The 17,792-nt window shown below is 43.6% G+C and overlaps 1 protein-coding gene across 1 annotated transcript; it reads left to right on the top strand.

The window, feature by feature from the left end:
• Positions 1-2,541: 2,541 nt before the first annotated feature.
• SLC66A3 (solute carrier family 66 member 3) lies at positions 2,542-17,215 on the top strand. Its single transcript, XM_087702744.1, has 7 exons — positions 2,542-2,750; positions 8,453-8,535; positions 8,623-8,692; positions 9,594-9,651; positions 12,632-12,752; positions 14,715-14,756; positions 16,203-17,215. The coding sequence occupies exons 1-7, from the start codon at positions 2,593-2,595 to the stop codon at positions 16,289-16,291; spliced, it is 621 nt and encodes a 206-aa protein (XP_087558870.1). The 5' UTR covers positions 2,542-2,592; the 3' UTR covers positions 16,292-17,215.
• Positions 17,216-17,792: the final 577 nt, after the last annotated feature.

Raw genomic sequence — 17,792 nt, 5'->3', positions numbered from 1 at the left:
TAAATAATAAATAATAAATAATAAACAATAAACAATAAATAAATAATAAATAATAAATAATAAATAATAAATAATAAATAAATAAATAAATAAATAAATAATAAATAATAAATAAATAAATAATAAATAAATAATAAATAAATAATAAATAAATAATAAATAAATAATAAATAAATAATAAATAAATAATAAATAATAAATAAATAAATAATAAATAAATAATAAATTAAATAATAAATAATAAAAAATAAAAAATAAAAATAATAAATAAATAAAAAATAAAAAATAAAAAATAATACATAGATACATAGATACATAGATACATAGATACATAAATACCTAAATACCTAAATACATAAATTCATAAATACATAAATACATAAATAGCAATATTCCAGTATTTGAGAGGATGCCACAAAGAGGAGGAGGTCAACTTATTTTCCAAAGCACCCAGAGGGCAGGACAAGAAACAACGGATGGAAACTAATCAAGGAGAGAAGTAACCTGGAATTGAGGAGAAACTTCCTAACAGTGAGGACAATTCATCAGTGGAACAGAAGCTGCCTTCAGACATTAAAATCCTGAAGGTTTTTAAGAAGAGACTGGACAGCCACTTGTCTGAAATGGTATAGGGTCTCCTGCTTGAGCAGGGGGCTGGACTAGAAGACCTCTAAGGTCCTTCTATATTCTAAGTTATACTGCAGGACACCAGGTGGCAGGCGATTTCTGGGCATACTCAATAAGCACACCGGAAATAATAAAAAGGCTTCATTGCCGCAGATGGTGGTTTCAGGAAATGAAGCTGCTCTCGTAAGGAAAAGGCTGAGGGCTGCAGATAGATTTAAGTTAAGCTAATGATGCCAGGAAATTGGAACAAACTTTTTAAAAAAAATAGCTCTCCATCCTCTCCAATTAAAGAAAGCACAATTTGGACTTGCAACTCAGACCAAAACCTGTCCTGGCACTTAAGTGTGAAGGGTTAAAAAAAAATGCCTATGGGTTACTACTGGTTACTTCAGCTTCAGCCAGAACAATCCACAGCACACAATAAGTACAAACTCAAGCTAAACTGCTCCAAATTCGATGGCAGAAAATACGACTTCAGCAACAGAGTGGTCAATGCTTTGGAATGCTCTACCTGACTCTGTGGTTACATCAGTGGTAGTCAACCTGGTTACATCAGTGGTAGTCAACCTGGTCCCTACTGGCCACCAGTGGGCGTTCCAACTTTCATGGTGGGCGGTAGAGGTTTTGTCCAATACTGAAGCACTTTCCTTTTTTTAAATTTAATTGACTTTAAAAAAAAATTCATAGCATTATTTAAAAACATTTTCATTAAGTTTTCATAAAATCCCAATGACTGTGGAACCGGTGGGCGGTGGACTGTCTACCGTGGACCTCACCCCATTCCTAAGAGGCCTGTAAGGGGCGCACCGGCGTGCTTACCGTCCCTGTCCTACTGTCCCCACTTATTCATAGCCATTTCCTGTATTCATAATCATGTTTATACTTATATCTGTTATCTCATGCTTCAATGCCAGAGTTTCTGAGCCAACATTTTGGTTGCTAAACAAGAGCGTTGTTAAGTGAGTTTCACCACATTTTACAAGTTGGCCACGCCCACCCAGTCACATGGCTGGCAAGCCACTCCCACCCAGTCACATGGCTGGCAAGCCACTCCCACCCCAGTCACATGGCTGGCAAGCCACTCCCACAAAGCAGGCCACACCTACAGAAGAGGTTCTAAAAAAATTTGAAACCCACCACTGATACATGAATACATTATTTATACATTTATACATTTATACATTTATACATTTATACATTTATACATTTATACATTTATACATTTATACATTTATACATTTATACATTTATACATTTATACATTTATACATTTATACATTTATACATTTATACATTTATACATTTATACATTTATACATTTATACATTTATACATTATAATATGCAAAATACAGCTGCCTCTGCCTTGACCATATAAGAATAAGGAGGGGTGAGATGGAGGAAGAGAAGAAAAATTCCCCTAAATCTTTTTTTTTAATTGATGGAGGCTGGCAAACCTGGTCATCTAAGCCAGTGTTTCCCAACCTTGGCAACTTGAAGATGTCCGGACTTCAACTCCCAGAATTCCCCAGCCAGCATTCTTCCCAGCCAAGGGAGCGCCGCCCCGGCCGAAGCTCAAAGCAGCCCGTTGGAAGAAGAAGACGCGGCGCCGCCCAGCGGAGTCGAAGGGAGGAGGAGGAGGGCGGGGAAAGGGTTAAAAAGATGGGAGGGGGGAAAGTAGGCTTGGTTGCCATGGTTACTGGGGAATTCTGGGAGTTGAAGTCCGGACATCTTCAAGTTGCCAAGGTTGGGAAACATTCTAAGCTAGGAGTAGATCCTTCGTGGGAATTCCCCCGTAACCATGGCAACCAAGCCTACTTTCCCCCCTCCCATCTTTTTAACCCTTTCCCCGCCCTCCTCCTCCTCCCTTCGACTCCGCTGGGCGGCGCCGCGTCTTCTTCTTCCAACGGGCTGCTTTGAGCTTCGGCCGGGGCGGCGCTCCCTTGGCTGGGAAGAAGACGCGGGGATGGACGCGATGGAGCCGGGCTCGCTCTTGCTGGACGTGGCCAACTGGAGCACCATCGCGGCCTGCCTGGTGCTCAAGTTGCCCCAGGGAGCCGCTTTGGTGGCCGCCCGGTCCGCCCGAGGAGTCAGCTTGGGAAGTTTAGTGCTGGAGCTCGCCGGGTAAGGAAGGAAGGAAGGAAGGAAGGAAGGAAGGAAGGAGGGAAGGAAGGAAGGAGGGAAGGAAGGAAGGAAGGAGGGAAGGAAGGAAGGAGGGAAGGAAGGAAGGAAGGAAGGAAGGAGGGAAGGAAGGAAGGAGGGAAGGAAGGAAGGAAGGAGGGAAGGAAGGAGGGAGGGAGGGAGGGAAGGAGGGAGGGAGGGAGGGAAGGAAGGAAGGAGGGAAGGAGGGAAGGAGGGAGGGAAGGAGGGAGGGAAGGAGGGAGGGAAGGAGGGAGGGAAGGAGGGAGGGAGGGAGGGAGGAAGGAGGGAGGGAGGGAAGGAAGGAAGGAGGGAAGGAAGGAAGGAGGGAGGGAGGGAAGGAAGGAGGGAGGGGAAGGAAGGAGGGAGGAGGGAGGGAAGGAAGGAAGGAGGGAAGGAAGGAAGGAGGGAGGGAGGGAGGGAAGGAGGGGAGGGAAGGAAGGAAGGAAGGAGGGAAGGAGGAGGGAGGGAGGGAAGGAAGGAAGGAAGGAGGGAGGGAAGGAAGGAAGGAAGGAGGGAAGGAGGAGGGAAGGAGGAGGGAGGGAAGGAAGGAGGGAGGGAGGGAGGGAGGGAAGGAGGGAGGAAGGAAGGAAGGAAGGAGGGAAGGAAGGAGGAGGGAGGGAAGGAGGGAGGGAGGGAAGGAGGGAGGGAGGAAGGAGGGAGGGAGGGAAGGAAGGAGAGGGAAGGAAGGAAGGAGGAGGAGGGAGGCGGAGGAGGGAGGGAGAAGGAGGGAGGGAGGGAGGGAGGAGGAAGGGGGAGGGAGGGAAGGAAGGAAAGGAGGGAAGAAGGAAGGAGGGAGGGAGGGAAGGAAGGAAGGAAGGAGGGAGGAAGGAAGGAAGGAGGGAAGGAGGAAGGAAGGAAGGAGGAGGAAGGAAGAGGAAGAAAAAGAAGATGAAAGAAAGATGTGATCCTTTGGTTGGATTTTGAAGAAGAAGAAGAATCATCTCATCATTTTTGGTTGGATTTTTAAAAGCCAGAGAGAAGAAAGTTGTGGCCGCTGCAACCAGACAGCCCATGCCCCCTGAAAGGAAGCACATCTAGAAAGCCTAAAACTGGACTCCGAATTCAGCCCCAAACCCCTTTCCCACTTTGTAAAATACTGTTAGTCCTCAATTTATGATCGAAGTTGTGGCTAAACATTTGTTAAGCGGATTTTGCACCGTTTTACGACCTTTCTCGCCACAGTTCTTAAATGAATCCCTGCAGGTGTTAACGACAGGGCTAAGTGAATCGCGATTCCCCTTTGGCTGTAAGAAGGCCACGAAAAGTGATCCCATGACCCTGGGGGACACTTCAACCGCCTTAAATATGAATCGGTTGCCAAGCATCCGAATTTTGACCAGATGACGGTGGAGATAGTGCCATGAGGAAAAATGTCATAAGTCACTTTTTCAGTGCTGCTGTAGCTTTGAATGGTAGGGTTACCTGTAAATATAATAAAAGGTAATATCCTTCAACCTTAACTGTGCCAAAGAATTAATCCATAACCACATGCTTTTCATTTACTTGTTTGTAAAATCCTCTATTAACATCAAATCCTCATATCCTATTTTAGCTGAACATAATATTTAATACCAAAAATTCCATCTTCCATGCAGTATAGTTTATTATCATTCTCCCTTCTTTATGTAGTTATATCGTATATCATAACATTTTCCCCATATTAATTAACATTTAACTGTATATATTTTATTTTATTTTTTAATAGTGATAATTATTGTGATTAATAACCTTTGTATATAGTCCAAAAGTATTTCCAACCTTCCTTTCTCATATCCAATTATTATTTATCATATCAACTCCACATTATATACATTACTATCAATATCAATTGTTATTCAGCTATATCTATTACAAATAAGAGTAATTAGATTTAGCTAATTTTAAATTGTATTCTTCCATCTATCAGCCTATGTCTCTCCAATAACAAAACCTTCTCAGTCCTATTGTCATTCGTTGAATAGATTTACCAAATGTTTTTATAAGCAAGTCCAAATAGGGATATCTTCGCACCTTTTTGCTCAGGATGTCTCTGATGAGATAATAATGTTGTCCCATGGCTGCATTTCCCTTAAGATGCCAAGTAACATTTTTTTCTGTCTCCGATACTTGAGGTTCCAAGCCAAACCACTCCAAGTCCCCACATTGAAGTTCTTAGGAAATGTTTTACTTCTCTTTCGAAGTGGAGTTTTGCAACTTTTTCTAATCTGGTATTCTTCAGCTGTGTCAATTTCTTTCTCTGGGCTCAGTAAGGTTGTTTTTCAGACTGTTTATCAGGACAACCGTTTGTCTGGAATGATAAAAGGCAGTGATGGCTAGCCTTTTCCAGGCCAAGTGGCTAAAGCAGTGTTTCTCAACCTTGTCAACTTGAAGAGGTCTGGACTTCAACTCCCAGAATTCCCCAGCCAGCGAGTGCTCTGAAATCCCCAGTAAGAATAATAAAGCATGGGGGAATCTAAAGCTGCAAATAGTCCTCTCTCACTCAGCTGTTGCACTTCATGAATAGTGATGCTGAAGCTTCCCCCCCATGGAAGTGAAAAAATGGCATTTTATTGGGCTGATAGTGACAGTTCTACAATCCCCAAGTGACTTGTTACCCTTCATCAATAACTATCTATAAAAAAAATAAATAGCAAAGTGGCAGACAGTTGTGGCCTGTTCCTTCCATTAAAAAGTGCTTTTTATTCTGTCTTCTTTGTTCTTTGCAGTTTTATAATAATATCGTTACAAGCTTGTGAAGTTTCCGCTGTTCGCCCATGAGGCCAATGTTGAGAAAAGACAGGAGTCAAGCTTTCTCGGGATGGAGCGACCCAGATTGGGGGTCTGGTAGCCCCTTTTATTGAGATAGGACAAAGGCAGGAGGAGCAATAGCATGTGCTTAAAAACAGCCTGTAAAAGTACAATTTCTAATCTACTGCTTCAGGAAAGTTCTCTCTATATATAGTCAAATCCTGGGCGTCAATGGTAGGGCACATCTCAGAATGTTATGTTATTCACTATCAGGATGTTATGGCTTTCTCGGAGCCAGTTGTCTCCTGTGTGATTCAGCGTGACTCTGCAGGCCCTAGTGTGAACTAGGCCATGGAGGACATACACCTACACAAGGAACCATATTACAACACAAGCTTATGAGTCAGAGATTCTGCCGAATTGGCATTTAAGCCTCTCCCAAAGGAAACAAAGCCAATTCGAGCTTACCGCTGTGTCACAGGAAGTCAGAGAAGCGTTTTAACTCTTTTGCATGCCATTTAATTTGGGGGAGAGGTTTGGCTCCTCACATTCTGATTTGAACCAGAAAAATCTCAAGTCATTTTTTCTGATCTCTTCCTTGAACACTTTGCCGACTCAGCTAGCGTCCTCCTTTTTAAATCTCCATCCTCGCCTGAGTGGTTGATATATGCTCGTCAAATGGTTGGCAAATTCCCTCGTCTGTGCCTGCCAGATACCTTGCATTGCATCTCCCATAATTCCCAGCCAGCATTATTATTGGCCTCGCTAGTTGAAAATTATTGTACATCCTGAGGATCCTGGGTTGGAAAAAGCCGAGGTCCTACTTTTTGTGAGCAGATGACCACCTTTGCCATGTCCTTGGTGTTCTATAGGATCTCTACTCTTGGCTTCTATGATTATGGCGGTGTTAGCAATAGCAGTTAGACTTATATACCGCTTCATAGGGCTTTCAGCCCTCTCTAAGCGGTTTACAGAGTCAGCATATTGCCCCCAACAACAATCCGGGTCCTCATTTCACCCACCTCGGAAGGATGGAAGGCTGAGTCAACCCTGAGCCGGTGAGATTTGAACAGCCGAACTGCAGAACTGCAGATAGGTGAAGTAGCCTGCAGTACTGCATTTAACCACTGTGCCACCTCGGCTCTCTATAATTATATTATAATATAATAATATATTATGTTATATTATATTATATTAATTCTATTCTATCCTTTCTAATATATTCCTAGCATTAAAATGATCAGGATAGCTCTCTTGAGAGACTGATGCCACAAAAAAGAAGCAGTTTATGCTTTATTTTCAATATTTGCTGAGTTGATATTTTAAACAATCATTCCTTTTTAAAAGCTGTATTCCTAGGGCAGGCTGTTCTTACATGCAAGTGGGGAGAAAGTTCTCACAAGCTCAAAAACTACTGTCTCCTAGAGCTGCATATATTTTTAAGTGCATTTGAATTTACTGCTAATCCCAGGAGGGGGGTGGGAAAAAACCATCAGCCGAAAGTGTACTACAGCTTTTAACAGGAAACCAGGAGGCCTTCTTGTTATTTGTGAACTAATCCCAAGTGTAAACTAGAACTCTGCAGAGATTTGAATTTCTCTCCAAGCGTTTTGTATAAAAAAGTACAGCTTCGTTCCAAACATGACACTAGTTCCGAACATCTGAAATCCAGCTGTCTCCCCATTCTTGGCTGCTGTTATTTCCTGTTATCACGTGGCCGTAATATCATAGTTGGTGAAAAATCACAATCGGCAGAATTATCCTTCTAATTAAATTTCAGCAGCGTATCTGGGTAAGATCAGGAGTGAAATTCAGCAGGTTCTGAAGAATCAATAGCGGAAATTTTGAGTAGTTCGGAAAACCAGCAAATATCACATCTGGCTGTCCCCAGAGTGGGGTGGGAATAGAGAATTTGCAGTAACCTTCCCCTTGAGTGGAGTGGGAATGGAGATTTTGCAGTATCCTTCCCCTTGAGTGGGGTGGGAATGGAGATTTTGCAGTATCCTTCCCCTGGAGTGGGGTGGGAATGGAGATTTTGCAGTATCCTTCCCCTAGAGTGGGGTGGGAATGGAGATTTTGCAGTATCCTTCCCCTGGAGTGGGGTAGGAATGGAGATTTTGCAGTATCCTTCCCCTGGAGTGGGATGGGAATGGAGATTTTGCAGTATCCTTCCCCTGGAGTGGGGTGGGAATGGGGATTTTGCAGTATCCTTCCCCTGGAGTGGGGTAGGAATGGAGATTTTGCAGTATCCTTCCCCTGGAGTGGAGTGGGAATGGAGATTTTGCAGTATCCTTCCCCTTGAGTGGGATGGGAATGGAGATTTTGCAGTATCCTTCCCCTGGAGTGGGGTAGGAATGGAGATTTTGCAGTATCCTTCCCCTGCCACGCCCACCAAGCCCCACCCACAGAACCAGTAGTTAAAAATAAATAAATTTAACCACTGGGTAAGATCCCAGTCCCTGACTTGACAGCTCTTGGCCTGCTTCCTTCTCTCTCTCCTGCCTTTTTAAAAATGTTGAATGTTGTTAATATTTATGATTTTAATTGCAAGCAACTCAGAGTCACTGTTCAGAGTGAGGTTAGGTGGTATATACGTTTAAAAGATGGATGGATGGATGGATGGATGGATGGATGGATGGATGGATGGATGGATGGATGGATAGATAGATAGATAGATAGATAGATAGATAGATAGATAGATAGATAGATAATTAAATACAATGCCTCTTGTTTGACTGCCTTCAGAAGATCAAATTCTGCCTTTGTGCCTTTGGTTTGGAGATGCCTGTAAACTCAATTGGTTTGGTCTGAATATTGCGATAACTTGTTTAAAAATGGAGGAATTATTCGGTGTGAAATGAGACCCATGGATCAAGAGAAAGAATAATAAAGCTTGCTGTAAGATGGCTGGGCGTCTGAACTGGCCCCTTCGATTAAAGTTACGCTTTCTTTTCCAGTTTCCTTGTTTGCCTGAGATACATGAGTTACTACCGTCATCCTCCACTAACATATATAGAATATCCCCTCATGATTGTGCAAGGTAGGATTTGTTCCTCCTTTATTATTCCCCCATTCTTTCGTTTTTCTCAGTCATGCAGTAATGAGTTTTTGTTTTGTTTTCTTTCAGATGTCATTCTTTGCCTGCTTGTTCTGCATTTCAATGGCAAAATGAAGCATGCTTTGCCTTACACAGTCATGTATCCTTCACTGTATGATTTGTTCTTCCCCATTTATATTGCATTTCTGGCCGTTGTTCCTCCATTCTCCATATTTAGAACTAAGCCTTCCTCCGTGTTTCTTTTTAGATGCTCACATGTCCAGGATCTTACCCAAACATTTTCTAGTGGATTAATGTGCTTCATTGACAATTAAAGTTTCTTTATTGGAGTAGATGGAGTTTGTGAGAAATTCTCACAGAGTGGGGCTGGTTTTAATTGAGGAACAGAAAAAGTGGCTCTGCTGTGGTGTTAGGCTACAAAATCTGTTATCCCCGTTAACTGTGGGCATTTCAAGCTGGGACTGGTAGATTTTTGGAGTCGAAAGCTTGTAAAGAAAGCTTGTAAAGAAAGCTTTGGAAACTCAGCTTGTATAGGTGAATAGATACCATATTTAGGAGTATAAGACTCACCAGAATATAAGACGCACCAAGATTTTGAAGAGGCAAATTTAAAAAAAAGTTTTTGCACTCCCCAAATCTCCCCAAAATGGCCCATTTTTTGTGTGAAAATGGGCCTATTTTTTTTAAAAGGGTATGAATAGCCTTTAGGAGACTTATAGAGTGCTCCTGGGGGCTGGGGGGGGTGGCTTTCTTGGGAATCCTGAGGGCATTTTGACTGAACAAATAAAAGCAATTTGTTAATTAATAATTTTAGACTGATTAGTTCAGTCATCTCCTGATGAATAATGTATGTAGATGTGAAGCTTAAAGATGATTGAAATCAGTGGAATATCAAAAGGATTGCAGATAAGGAAAGGAGAAGAGTGCAATAAAGTGACTGCATCAATTAAAATCAGATTATGCCACAGATTACCAAGCATCCTTTTCACCTTCACCTGCATTATTTAATACGTAGTACGTATCTTAACCTGAAAGGTAAGATTTGTGGCAGGATGGTATGCTCTAACGCTGCAAGAATGGATATTGGACTTGAGCATGGTAAGGAGTTGAAAGAACATGCTTATATAATTAGTCCTTCTAAATACTACGGTATGTAATGGGAAACCGCCATGAAATGTGTGGGGCAGGAACTTAGCAGTTAGACTCATGTACCGCTTCATAGGGCTTTCAGCCCTCTCTAAGCGGTTTTTACAGAGTCAGCATATTGCCCCCAACAACAATCTGGGTCCTCATTTTACCCACCTCGGAAGGATGGAAGGTTGAGTCAACCTTTGAGCCGGTGAGATTTGAACAGCCGAACTGCAGAACTGCAGTCAGCTGAAGTAGCCTGCAGTGCTGCATTTAACCACCGCGCCACCTCGGCTCAACTTCATGGAAATGAAGTGTCAGAAGCTCATTGTGTATCTTCTGCCTTCCTTCGCTTGAATTAAGATGCATCGTCACATAGCAATGTGGCATAGCCCTTGAAATTGAGTCCCTCTACATTTTGTCTTGATTGGAAAGGTGGTTGGAAAGGAGACCATCATAGGTCTCTGCAGGGAGGCAAAGAGGAGGGCAAGTGACATCCTGGCTGGTTTGGGACCCCAATGTATGCCGTGCTTACAAAACAGCTTGCTACTTCAAGCTCAAGAGGCCAGAATAAAGAGAGGATCTAATTGTTTCCTTCAGTCATTTTGGTGTTTCGTTAAAGGTTAGAGCGTTTCATTAAAGTTGGATTAAAGTTTAAAGTTCTGTGGGTACACTGGGCGATATAATATACACCTTGAAACCACTTTAATTTCTGCTTGATTTGTTGTAAAGCCAGGCTGGTCAAAATAGTTTAAAACAGTGTTTCTCAACCTTGGCGACTTTAAGTCCTGTGGACTTCAACTCCCAGAATCCCCCAGCCAGCACAGCTGTGCTGGCTGGGGGATTCTGGGAGTTGAAGTCCACAGGACTTAAAGTCGCCAAGGTTGAGAAACACTGGTCTAAAAACATGGAAATTTGATGGATAGGATAGATAATGTGTCAGAAAATTCAAGTTTGTCTAGTTCTTAGCTGTTAGGAAGGACTAAATATGTTAACTTAAAATGATCGCCTAACCTTGGGAGTGATCAAATGCTATTTCACTACACTACTGATCAGTATGATTAATAAACAAGGCCGTACCTTACAATACCCTAGAGCTGTGATGGTGAAGCTATGGCACGCCTGCCACAGGTGGCACATGGAGCCATATTTAGTGGCACGCCAACTGTCAGCTCCAGTGCTTTAGGGAAGCCTCCAGAGGAAAGCCTGGGAAGAGGCCGCATGTGCGGGGGGCGCATTCGCAGGTGGATGGGGAAATTGAGTGGGCGCGCGGGCGCGCGCAATACCACACATGCGTGCGTACAATTTTGGCACGCTGTAAGAAAAAGGTTCGCCCTCACTACCCTAACAGTAGACATCCTTTTGGGGACTGGGCTGGGTTGGGTATCTGCGTGAGCCAAGGGGATGAAGTAATGCAAAGTGGTAAGGACAGGAATTTTATTCCTAAATTGATAGGGGAATTCTTTTAAAAAATTAAAACTCTTGTCAAGTTTCTTTTATTTTATTATTTTATGTATCTAAAATACTTAACCACCAGTTTTTGCCAGTTGTAGCTCTTAACAGTGATTGGCATGCCCAGGGTAGTCCTCGAGCCTCAAGTTCTCTGTCCCTGGGGAGCAGTGGTGGGTTTCAAAAATTGTTCGAACCTATTCTGTGGGTGTGGCCTCCTTTGTGGGAGTGGCTTGCCGCCCATGTGACCGGATGGGAGTGGCTTGCCGCCCATGTGATCGGATGGGAGTGGCTTACCGCCCACGTGACCGGATATGAAGATGCCGACGACACTTGTCAGAACCACCTTAAATTACCTCTCACACAGCACTGGCATGCATAAGAATAGGATGTAAACTTGTTTTTTAAAAGGCATCTTTGGTTTGCGTGAAAACAACTTCAACGCACACAATGTTCTGATTGCACCACAAACGCAGTAGTCATCCTTACCTTTCACAGAGGCACTGAGTTTTATAAATAGGAGCATGATAGTGTAGAATAATCATATCCAAGGACCAGTGGTGGGTTTCAAAAAAATTTGGAACCCTCTTCTGTAGGTGTGGCTGCTTCCTGTTGGGGCTAAGGCAGTGGTCTCCAACCTTGGCAACTTTAAGACCTGTGGACTTCAACTCCCAGCTTTGCTGGCTGAGGAACTCTGGGAGTTGAAGTCCACAAGTCTTAAAAGTTGCCAAGGTTGGAGACCACTGCTCTAAGGAGCCCGAGCAGGCAAACAAGGAGTGATTGGGAGGGGAGGGGCAAGTAGAGACCGGCGAGGCGCCCCTCGATGTGAGTGACATCAATTTGGCCACACCCACTCAGTCACATGACCATCTAGCCACGCCCACCTAGCTGGTCATTTGGCAGATCATATTAGCAGTCTGCAGGATTTAAAATGATGAATTTAATAGTCCCTGAGGTTGGTGACCCTTGGTCTAAAGTCAAAGAAATCTCATAACTTGCCAAGGAATTGCTCAATGCATCAGTGCAGATCCAAGCATTCTATGTCACCTTCCCTCCCAGCTACCAGCAGCTTTGTTGGATCTGAAGCTGAATCTGCCCTTTGGGTCCTGGGACGCGAAATCTGTTTTAGCAATAGCAATAGCAGTTCGACTTATCTACCGCTTCATAGGGCTTTCAGGCCTCTCTAAGCGGTTTACAGAGTCAGCATATCGCCCCCAACAGTCTGGGTCCTCATTTCACCCACCTCGGAAGGATGGAAGGCTGAGTCAACCTTGAGCCGGTGAGATTAGAACCGCTGAACTGCAGATAACAGTCAGCTGAAGTGGCCTGCAGTACTGCACCCTAACCACTGCGCCACCTCAGCTCTTACATGGGAAGACAGGCAGTGTCAGTGATTCAGTTCCTGCTTACAAAAAAAAAGAATGGAGCGATGGACACCTCCGACACCTTTCAATGTGATCTTTGCTCCAACATTTGCACTCCTATTCTTCCCTTTCTGCAGAACCTGAGCACAGTGGTCAGCGCCGCAAGTAAACTCGCTCAGCTCCGTTGTCTTTGGCAGACTAGAGATTCTGAACAAGTGAGTGCCACAACTTGGGGATTAGCCATATACACCTGTGCAGGTAAGCGATATCTATCCTACCAACATGTTTGTGGAATTTCTCAGTATACGTCTTCCCCCCTCCCCCTCCCGCTTTCGGTTCAATTGTGTCCAATTCTCAGAGACTGCCTGAAGCTTTTTTGAGAAACGGTTTGCCATTCCCTCTCCTATGTCTGAGAGAAAGTGGCTGATGTCACTCAGTTGGTTTTGTGCTTCAGCTAGGACTAGAACTCCTGATATTCTGCCTGATGCCTTAACCACTAGACCAGTGACGGCTAACTGTTCTGACCCCCCTCGTCCCACACCAACATACACTCCAAGCCGAAGATAAGTTACGACATTTAATTAACAGACAGACAGGTCCTTGGCAGCAAACCGGCACAGACAAGCTTGGGCAGCAAACCGGCACAGATAAGCCATGGCAGCAATCCAGCCTGCCAAGATCACAATAATGTTCTCCAACATTAGTTCCTGCGTTGACTTCTGCAAAAGGGGCGTGTGCACAAGCAGTCCTTTTTATAGTCTGGAGAGGAGGCTAATTACCACCAGCTGAGTGCAATTACCTCCTGTACTTGCGCAACTGTTCCTGACGCCTATTAGCTGTTCGGTGCTGGGCATTCAGGAACAACTCACTGCTGACGTCAGGAACACACTCCCTTGTCTCCTCCCCACTGGTCCAAGGCTCAGGCACCTCCTGGTGGCCAACCAGTCTCTCTGCACCCTACTCGGAGTCGGAACCCTGTCCAGGGTCCTCCACATCCTCCAGAGCTGACTCATAGGGCCCCTCGCTGTCGGAGTCTGGTTGCAGCTCCAACGGCTCCTGCTAGGCCACAACAGCTAACCTTTTTGTCATTGCGTACTGATAATGCAATGTGCAAGCACACACACACACACCGTGCTCCCCCGCGCCCCGTTTTGGTCCTGGAAGACCGCCTGCACCAACCTGGAAGCCGAAACGGCACTGCGTGAGGCCCTAAAATGCAATGCAAGCACCCCCCCCATGCATGTCCCCCATGCATTCACGTGCATGTCCCCCCATGTGCCCCGCGCATGCGCGGCAAAGACCTGAAGACCAGCTGGCCGGCAGGAGGCATGCACATGCACAGTAAATCTGGGCTGGGATGATGGCTGGCCTGCCTGCAGAGAGGGCTCTGGTGCCACCTGTGGGTTCACCATCACGGCACTAGACCAAATAGAACAAAATTTAAAATTATTGGAAGAATTTAAAAGTTAACATTTATGAGCTTCTGTTAAATGTAGTTTGTTGAAATCGTGGCACGACAAAACCGCGAAGCCCTTATCCGCGGAGACATAAGCGCGTCGCTAAAGCCGCGACATCATCATCATGCGTCATCACCGCCGTGACAACAGCGCGGCAACAGAAGGGCGCTTTAAAACGGCGCCATGGCAGAAAGCCGATTTCCATTAAGGTAAGGGTTAGGATTAGGTTTAGGGGTTTGTTTTAGGGTTAGGTTTAGGGTTAGGTTTAGGGTTAGATTTAGGGTTAGGGTTAGGTTTAGGGTACTGAGTGCTTGGGAATGCACGGATTTGCCCTCCGCAATTATGTCATTGCGGTAGGGTCGCGTTTTTCCTTAGCGCTTTGAACGGCGCGAATTAGTCTTCGCGCTTATGTCTCCGCGGATAAGGGCTTCGCGGATTTGTGGTGGAACCTGTTGAAATAAGGTTTAAGTCCTACGAAAACCGCTGAGAAAATGAAAACAGGTGCCTGAAAAATACTATTTTTTGTTGAAAGATAATCTTATGGGAGGAACATGTGAGTGCATACCAAAAGGAAAAAAAATATATATGGAAGATTTCAGGCAGATGCTTGACAAGAATTCTTCACCAGGCATGATAATAGTTCTGCGTATCTTACTTGCCAGGATTGAAAGAGAATGGAAGTGAATTGTCAGCTAAAATAGGAAACTCGTTTATTTAAAAAATTCCCTAACTTTCCAAATCTCTCGCTTTCTCCCAATTAAAGCAAGAATATTTACAACGTTAATGACGACGAAGGATTCTACAGGTAACGTGACATTATTATTGGGGAGTCTTTTAGCAGGGATTTTAAATGTATTCTGCAGAAAACGTGGAAGCGTGGAGGAAGGTAGAAATAACTTTGGCAAAGGATGCAAGAGCCGAGGTGGTGCAGTGGTTAGAGTGCAGCACTGCAGGCTACTTCAGCTGACTGCAGTTCGGCTGTTCAAATCTCACCGGCTCAGGGTTGACTCAGCCTTCCATCCTTCCGAGGTGGGTAAAATGAGGACCCGGATTGTTGTTGGGGGCAAATATGCTGACTCTGTAAACCGCTTAGAGAGGGCTGAAAGCCCTATGAAGCGGTATATAAGTCTAACTGCTATGGCTATTGTTAACAGTCAACGGTATCTCAGCTCTCGGAAAAGTGGGTACGTAAGAAAAAAATTCAGAATAACCCTGCTTTAATCTTCTATGGGACAAGAGGGCTTTCTGAGTCTGTTAGGTAACCATAAACTACCAGTACAGGTAAGTCCCAGGTTAAAAGCCACTAATTCAAGCAACTGAAATTACTGTTCCGACCGAGGCTTCCTGAGAGCGTGAAGCAAACTCCTTGTCACGACAAAAACCCCTTTTATTAATTATAGTTTATAGTTGTTGTTTAGTTTATAGTTTATTAACATTTATAGGCCGCCCTTTTCCCTGAGGGGACTCAGGGCGGCTCACATAAAATCAGGGAAGGGGGATACAAACAGTGACGTAGACACACATAAGTAAAAATAATGAGCAACATTCATTCATCATTCGGGAGGGGCGGCTATCTTTGTCCCCAGGCCTGACGGGCTAGCTAGGTCTTAAGGGCTGTGCGGAAGGCCTGGACGGTGGTGAGAGTACGAATCTCCACGGGGAGCTCGTTCCAAAGGGTCGGAGCTACTACTGAAAAGGCCCTCCTCCTTGTAGTTGCCAGCCGGCACTGGCTGGCAGATGGAATTCGGAGGAGGCCCAATCTATGAGATCTAATTGGTCGCAGGGAGGTAATTGGCAGAAGGCGGTCTCTCAAGTACGCAGATCCACTACCATGAAGGGCTTTATGGGTGACTAGTAGCACCTTGAAGCTCACCCGGAGATCGACAGGAGATTGACTGTGAATTCTGCTCATTCACATCCAGCCAAGTCTTTCAAGGGAGGATTTACAGTCACAGACCTTATCTGGCTTGGAGAGCTGACAGGCTGATCTCTGCAAAACTTGGCAAGGAGCCTCGGAGGGTCACGAACCAATTAAGCGAACTAATGGCCTCCTGCAAACTCCGCCCCACTTTCGCTCCTCTTTTATAGCTGACCCCCGTCAAAAGAAAACAATACCCTGTCCATATTTTCAGGGAAACACGGTTTTAGTTTGAAAGCTATTGAGAGTTATTTCCTAGTTTAAGATTCATTTGCTTGTTTATTTTAAGGTGTGTAAAAATTGCTAATGAGTATTCTTTCCTCCTCTTCCTAGTTCTGATCCGTTTTGTAGTCATGATGGCTCTTAATATTTGGGTCATCACTACTATATTGGAATACCGGAAGGCTAAGAAGCAAGACTAAGATGCCGATCGTCCCCCTTTTAAAACAACGTGGACTAAAATTAAGACATTCCATTAAACGAGAGCTGGTGTTTACCTATTTTACGCGTACCTAACATTCAGTGCCAATACCTCAGATGCATTATGATGTTTATGCTTACTGTTTGTAAAAATAATTGGCTGGATGAACAAAGGGCTTCATTTTTTATGAACAGATTGTATAACAGACTTCTCAAACGGGTTGATTTTTATTTGTTGGTTTGTCTCCATGGACAATCCCACTCTTCTAACTCAGTAGGACCAACAACAGTTCCAAACCAACAGAAAACAAATGTTTTATATTTATTGAATTGCTGGATTTTCAGAACTGCGTTTCTGGCAACTGTGGGGTTTTTTTCCATTAAGATAAAATTTATCTTATCTTTATAAACCAGCCTATCCAGGAAATCTTTCTCTGATTTCCTCATGCTAAACGGCCCTCTAAATCTTCATCTTAAAAAAGACCTGTGTATTTTATTTAGTTAAGGGCATTTCAAAAGAGCTTCAACTACAAAAAAAAAATATATATGAATTCTTTTATTTCAATTCCTGCATTTTAAATATGTTAAACTTGATACTTTGCTTGGGTCTAATTTTTTCGAACCAAATTTGTATTGCTATTTTGAGTAGCTGTTAACTGTTATACTTTGGTTTCAAATATAGACAAATACACAAAACCTGAAGAACATCAACAATATTTCAGCAATTGTTTGAACTTGGTTTAGTGTCCCTCTAAGTTTCAAGAAGTATATAAATGTATCATCAGAACTTAATTCTGAAAGTTCCTTTAGCAATAAAGTACGGGGGCATTTTAAAAAAATAGTAAAGTTCTGTGTCTATTCTTTGAACTAAGTATGCAGCTTTCTGCAATTAAACTTAATTAAAGAAATAAAGTGCTTTTGTTTAATGTTAAGTGCAGTGGCTTAATTACATTTTCAAAATTTCTTTAACTCTTGAATAATTGTGCATCTCAGATGGGAATAAAAAAATGACCTGCTCTATCATGTGGGAAATTATCAGCAGAGAAATTAAATACTCATGAGTTCAGCTTGTCCTGGTAAAGGATTTTTGTCCAATTAGAGATGCAACAGATTTTGTTATGGAGGTGGGCAAGCTATATTTTGTTTAGCCTGGTTTCTCAGGATTTTTGTAAGGATTAAAAGAGAAAAACCTCTACACAGTGGTTAAATGCAGCACTGCAGACTACTTCAGCTGACTGCAGTTCAGCAGTTCGGCTGTTCAAATCTCACCGGCTCAGGGTTGACTCAGCCTTCCATCCTTCCGAGGTGGGTGAAATGAGGACCTGGATTGTTGTTGGGGGCGATATGCTGACTCTGTGAACCTCTTAGAGAGGGCTGAAAGCCCTATGAAGCGGTATATAAGTCTAACTGCTATTGCTATTGCTATGCATTCCATCTATACGAGATATCGTAAAGGTTAAACATTTTAAATTACAATACCATGTAAGTTAATGTCTGTTGTGT

This window comes from Thamnophis sirtalis, unplaced genomic scaffold (genome assembly GCF_051295495.1).
Source record: "Thamnophis sirtalis isolate CommonGarterSnake01/CBP01778 unplaced genomic scaffold, rThaSir2_p1.2 scaffold_16, whole genome shotgun sequence".
NCBI lineage: Eukaryota > Metazoa > Chordata > Lepidosauria > Squamata > Natricidae > Thamnophis > Thamnophis sirtalis.
This window is presented reverse-complemented; position numbering and strand designations above follow the sequence as displayed.

Coding starts and splice junctions, on each gene's coding strand:
- SLC66A3 (XM_087702744.1), top strand. CDS start 2,593: ATGGACGCGATGGAGCCGGGCTCGCTCTTGCTGGACGTGGCCAACTGG. Junction 2,751..8,452: donor TTAGTGCTGGAGCTCGCCGG/GTAAGGAAGGAA, acceptor TTTCTTTTCCAG/TTTCCTTGTTTGCCTGAGAT. Junction 9,652..12,631: donor GGATATTGGACTTGAGCATG/GTAAGGAGTTGA, acceptor CCCTTTCTGCAG/AACCTGAGCACAGTGGTCAG.